At 38.5% G+C, this 6,592-nt stretch overlaps 1 protein-coding gene across 1 annotated transcript in view; it reads left to right on the forward strand.

The window, feature by feature from the left end:
* RASGEF1A (RasGEF domain family member 1A) overlaps positions 1-6,293 on the forward strand; it is a 31,100-nt gene extending 24,807 nt beyond the window's left edge. The window contains exons 8-12 of the mRNA XM_065408000.1: positions 292-371; positions 1,081-1,272; positions 4,759-4,882; positions 5,203-5,275; positions 6,269-6,293. Coding sequence (XP_065264072.1) covers positions 292-371; positions 1,081-1,272; positions 4,759-4,882; positions 5,203-5,275; positions 6,269-6,293 — 494 coding nt within the window. The remainder of the gene's footprint in view (positions 1-291; positions 372-1,080; positions 1,273-4,758; positions 4,883-5,202; positions 5,276-6,268) is intronic.
* Positions 6,294-6,592: the final 299 nt, after the last annotated feature.

The raw sequence follows: 6,592 nt of genomic DNA on the forward strand, positions 1-6,592 counted from the left end.
ATCCCCAGCATAGCTGCTGACTTGTAGTCAAGACCACCACACTTGAAAGCCTAAGCAACATGAGAATGGTCACATAGTCTCCAGCTTCACTGACTTCATCTGTAGGCATACCCCCTGCTGTGGTATCATGCACCCGTGACAGATTAATGCAATGGGTGTTAGCTGGAAGTCTCAGCTGTGAAGTGTCTTCCAGAGAATAAAATGCACAAGAGTGTAAAAATGCAACACTGACATTTAAAAGAAGTACACTCTAACTTTGTTTTAATCATCTTTCTCTCCCTTACATTTCAGCCGGCATGAACCTGAGTCCTGTCGCACGGCTAAAGAAAACCTGGTCCAAGGTCAAAACAGCCAAATTTGATGTTTTAGAGGTATATACAAGATTTACACCCTGTTTAATAAAAATCATCAGGTACTAATGCCTTAGGCATAGGTGTGAATGCATATAAGTTGGGGATGGTTGGCACCATTTCTCTTGACTTGAAGTCCTCTCCCTGTCATTGGGAAAAAGATTGATATAGATTTTCTTCTTTTTAATTCCCTTCAGATGACCCTTTTCTAACAGTGGAATGAATTCTCAAACCAAAGATATTCCTAGCCACTTCCTTTAACAGTGACCATTTCTCCCACCTCTAGATCTAAATGGATGTGTCTTTTTTACCCTGATCTCTAATTAAAGTACTCCATCTAGTGGAGATCTGGGATCAACATTTTTTCACTAAGAAACTTCTCAGAACACAATCATCAACAGGCAGATAGAAATGTAGATTAAGTGTCTTTTAGGGAAGCACGTTGTTCCCGTTAAACATTCCCTAAGCCACCGAAAGGTGTTTATTAAATGTAATATCAATCCAGTACCTTGCATCCAAACACCTGCTAGGGAAAGCTTAAATCCAAACTACATACATTGACTGGCCTGTTTTGAATTATTGTGAATGGATCCTAAAAGAAGTAAAGAAAAGCAGATGTTACTCTGTTTTTTTCAGCAGTTGATCTAATTATACAAAAATCATTGGATTAGATCCTATATCTATGAGAAACATAATAATAATTTTTTTTGTGGGGGGGTATTTAAAACAGCATCATATGGACCCATCTAGCAACTTTTGTAATTACCGGACAGCCCTGCAAGGAGCAGCACAGAGATCTCAGACTGCCAACAGCAATCGGGAAAAAATTGTCATCCCTGTTTTCAACCTGTTCATTAAAGATATCTACTTTCTGCACAAGATGCACACAAACCGCTTACCCAATGGACAGATAAACTTCAAGGTAGGTCTCTCCAATTATAGAAGTAGCATAATCAAATGCTGTATATTAATTTTTAAATTCCCAAATATTTGTAAATAGAGAATTCTTATAGTCCAGTATAAGTATGTCTCCTAAATTATTTAGCCTGCCTGTAATCTATACACAGAGGCAAGTAGTTTTCCAGGGGGAGGACTGTGAGCTTTAGAGATCTAATTCCTATAAGTATAATGCACTGGAAAGCATGCACTGGATTTAGTACATCTAGATTACAGATCAAATACCACACACACACACTTATCTAAACTGCAGAAATTTAATTCATCTGTGTTAACTGATCATTCCAATACAATTGAAAACACTAGTGATACCATATTTAAAAGCTGTATATAAAAGAATAGGCAAAATGCACAAGAAAATGTAGAAAGTATGCAAACAGGGGTGACTTTAATCAACTGGCTCTGTTAACCAAACTGACACATGAGACAGATCAAATGGAACGAAGACAGGATTTCAGCAGAGAAGAAGAGGGAAATGCTGGGTAGAATATAGTGTGATGAAATACTAGTATGAAGGGTGCTAAAAGAAAAAAGGGAAAATCCTTCAACAACACTTAACAAGGGAGCTAGGATAATAAAAGGCTTGAAAAGTCACGAAAGAGAAATTACAAGATCACACGTGGAGGTGGATGGAGGAATTTATAGAATAGTATTGAGAGTATACAAAAGATGGTTTTAAAGAGCCAGTATAGAAAAATTAAAAGATAGCAGAAGTTGTGAAAACAAAAAAATAATCTCCAAGCACAAAAGAAGCCATACTGGATTATAAAAGGCTAGATGCAGCAGAAAACAAATTAACTTTATTTCATTCTTCTGGAGGGAAAAATGGAAGTTTGTGACAAACATTAGGTGTTTTTTCTAGAGTAGGACAAGAAAAGTATTTTGACTGATAACAGTTAATTAGATGACACTGGGCCAAATCTAAAGATCCTGATTCAAGCAAGTTCACGCTAAGGGCTTGTCTACAAGTAGCAGCACTGATCACTAGAAGGGTGCAATTTCTAAAGCACACCAACATGTGCACTAATTGGCCCACGTAGACCCTACTAGCACAAACTAAAAGTTCCCTAGTGCTCATCAATGTAGTGCTGTTTCAAACAGGGTCTACACAGGCTAGTTTAGTGTGCACCTCATTGGTTCGTTTTAGAAATCTCTCCCATCTAATGGACACTGCTGCTTCATATAAGCAAGAACTAGGTTACTGAAGTTTCTCTCCTACTGAGTAATTTGACTTATTGAAGATGGGTGATTCACTAGACCGGACATGGTTCCTCCTCAAATACCAAGAGAAGTACTGAACCTCTAACAGAACAATCTTTAGAGGGTATTAGAAATAGGGGAAGTAACCAATAGGTTAGAAGTGTGGATGTTACACCTAAAGTTGAGAACAAATCTAAGCGAGGTCGAGGATGTTGCACCATAGGTCTATCAAGCTTCGCTCCAGCAATGGAGCAAACACTGGAAAAAAACTGACTAGACAGAGAGAGGGGATCGAACTTGGAGTCACAAGGTACTGTAGAGATTTAAAGAAACACAAATTCCTAAGTCTTGAAAGCAGCACATGTAAGTTTAGCTGTACAAATTCTGTAACGATCAGTAGGAGCTGCTGTGCTGAATAACCACATGCTGCGGCCAAATGGTATTTAGTACTACTTCAAAAAAAGCTAATAAATGTACTGAAGGAACACACAACAGACTCTTCCAGTAGGTGAACAATGATGACATAAGTTGGGTACCCTATTTTCTTTCCCATGAGATACTCCTTCCCAGGTACATGTGGAGGACTAGTGACGACACATTTGGAATTCTAAGCACATTTCTGGCTGACTGCTCAGGAACCAGATTGCTACAGAGGAAGAATTGTGTGAGACAGCCTGAACTATTTAAAGAACTTAAATAGAAAAGCTAACAACACTAGGTCTATATTCTTGCAGCAATAGGTGACATTAAGGCATTCGGAATCCTGAAAGGATTGAGGGTGGGTGGTGAAGGATAGTAGTTACAACACTATTTTAACATCTGTCAAATGTCAGATCCAGATTCCAGAGAACAGAAGCTAAGTAAAGGTCAGAGCCTATAGGAATTTGCTCTTTATAGAGAATTGCTAGATATATGGAAAAGATTACAATGGCCAAAAGCGGCAGCTCTGGTAAATGGCACCAGGAGAGAACTCTGACTCTCTCAGAGCAGTGTACTAACGCAAACAAGGGCTTGAACCAGGAGTTCCCATCTTGCCCTGCACTAATAAAGGATTAACAAGGAGTGATAGATTGGGGCATGGAGTTCTCTCTGGAATGTTTGTCTTTAGAACCCCTACTCTAATGTCTAGAATTCCCATTTTGGACTATTTAAAAAACAAACACCTAAAACATGTTTTCTAGCCCAAGTTGATTCATTGCTATAGCCCAATGCACTCTTTTTAAGGAATCTGATAACTCTCAAGTCCTCATTTCATCTGCACAGCAAACATGAAGAATACATCTTAATACCTAGGAATAGCAGTTACCTTTCTCCCCCCTTGGCATTCAAATATCTCACATCAATAATGTCCAATACACAATGCATCCAATAAGGAAATACAGAATTTATTTAAGTACAGACCTGGGGCCCAATCCTGCTTCTATTTGAAGTCAATGAGAAAACTGCCATTGACCTCAACAGAAACAGCACTGGACTCCTCAAAACCTACTTAGTACTTCAGTCCATGGCTGCTGCTATTAGATTTTTTTTTTTTTTAATCTACATTTGATTTACATAGCAGAATTTGGACCAGACTTGGATTCTCTCCCTGAATAATAATTGCAGACACATTCTGATATTCTGTATAAAAGCACGTTTGACTTAAAATAAATAAATAAATAAATAAATAAAACAAAACACCACATACACAACCACATTCATTCTAACAAATATGAGAAATGGTGCTCCTGGAAATATTTAGTGGAAAAAATAGCCATTGATTACATAAATTATTAAAAATTGTTTGCATAGTTTAAATTTAAGGGTTGCTTTACAATTAACTAAGACCCTTTCTCTGAAGAGCTTATACTTAGGGCTGCTTTGAAAATTTTAGTACAATGGAGAGATCACACACACAAAACAAGAAATGGGTCAACAGCTCGTGATTCTAGAGGAGAAAGAGGAAGGCTTGCTGGTAGACTGTGGGATATAAAGGAGGAGAGAAATATTTGTTGTTTGGCAAATGGAGACAGTCTGTTCCAAGTCTAGGAGACCCCAGAAGAGCAGGTGTGAAGCTAGGAATGAAAGAAGGTTAAAAGGAGCAGTAAGGAGACAGGATAGGGAGTGAGAAGGTGGAGTAGAGGAAAATGATCAGACATCAGCCAGAGCAAGATTAAGGGGCCTTAAACCTGAGGCCAAGGAGCCTGAATTTGATAGGAAACCAAAAGAAAATTTTTATTTAATATTATGTTGTTTTTATTGCCTCATGCAGAAATTTTGGGAAATTTCAAGACTAATTCATGATTTCATAACATGGAAACAAGTAGAGTGTCCTTTTGAGAAGGACAAAAAGATCCAGAGTTATCTACTCACGGCACCTATTTACAGTGAAGAAGGTAAAAGCTCTGTCATTTATTTAAGTTTATAGTGGGTCTTTCCTTCTATTGTTGCATAGGCATGGGAAGAGCACCGGAGAAGGAAAAATAAAGGAATGTGTAACCAAAAAAAAAAAAAGTAGGAATGCCATTCTATCTTCCTGAAATTGCCCTCTAGGTCACATTAGAAAAATGACATGGCAGTTTAGATAAGTTTGTACTGCCACTGCCACTAATCTGGCACCTACCAACATCATTATTTCATTATTTTAATGATTCTTTAAGAAAAGGGAAGCTGGACACATCCATTTTTGATCGCTCTTATTTGTTTTATTATCTAGCTCTGTTTATAGCATCCTTCGAAAGTGAAGGTCCAGAAAATCACATGGAAAAAGACAGCTGGAAGACACTCAGGTATAAAATCTTTTAAAAATTCTAGCCCCTTTCTGTATCCATAAACAATCTCCTTTGTAATGCACTCACTTCGTGCACTCAGCATATACACAGCCAGAGTTGAATGTTCCATGTATGGTGTGGATGGACACATAGCTTTGAAATTTCCCCTTTCCATTTGCATACAAAGAGAAATAACTGATTTACTCAACTGTGCACACCACACATTGAAATTAAAATGTAGGTCCCAAGACTATTTATAAGTGATTTTCAACCTCTTTGAACATTTAATTTTGACTCCACAATCCTAGTTGAAGAGACCCTGAAGAGGCTGAGAGATGGAATAATAGGGTGTTATTTCTCAGAGTTAAAGTATGGTTGCAATGATGGCTGGAGACATTATGCCAGGGTAATGCAGAGGAAGGCATAGTGCCACCAGGAATGCTTGGAGGAGCCTGCTCAAGAGCAGTAGTTGCTACTTACATACAGGAGGTGTAGCATGGACTAAACCCAGCACTACCCTCCAAGCACTAGCCAGTGTGTTGGGGAGGGTTTAGTATTTGCCTGAACCCCCACCCATCCTTTGGGGACTGCAGTACTGTTGACAGTGCAAGAAGCCAAACTATGGCTGCCCTTTCTGTACAGATGCCCAGGGATGTTCAGGGCAGGGAGAGGACTCCTGCAGAGATCTTAGGAGTGAGTGCTAGAAGCAGCCACAATGGCAAGTTAATGTTAATGCAACTCTAGGGCATCATTCACACACTTGCCATTCTGATCAGATAGGAGGAAAGATTTAGAGCCAGATTCTCAGCTGGTGTAAATCAGCATCTCTATTGACTTCAGTTGAGCTATCCCAGGTAAAACCAGTTTAGGATCTGGCCCTCAAAGAAAGAATTCTGACAATAAAAGCAAGGAATTTGACACAACTTCATTACCTTGAACAAGAATGCCTCTTTCATTGTGGTAGGGAAAAGAATTGCTCTAATACATGTGATTTATTTTTTTCATTTCTAGGACAACTCTGCTTAATAGGGCCTGAGATTTTTGGATCTGACCTGCAGAATCTAAAGCACACAGGAAGAACTTTGTTTTTAAATAGTGAATGTCTTGGGTTGAGATAAACAAGACCTCACTGGCTGAGGTCTGTTTTGTATATACAATACCTTTTATGAAATAAAAATGTGGTAAATATTTCACATGTCAACCTTAAGGCACTTAAAAGTGAAGGATTTTGGTTTTTATTTTAAAAACACAAGGGCAGGGCCCTGTTCTCAGAGATGAAGTGTATCATGGGAGATGGTATCCATGGTGAGGTCTTAGTCTAATGACATCCAAATC

This window comes from Emys orbicularis, chromosome 7, assembly GCF_028017835.1.
Source record: "Emys orbicularis isolate rEmyOrb1 chromosome 7, rEmyOrb1.hap1, whole genome shotgun sequence".
Classification (NCBI taxonomy): domain Eukaryota; kingdom Metazoa; phylum Chordata; order Testudines; family Emydidae; genus Emys; species Emys orbicularis.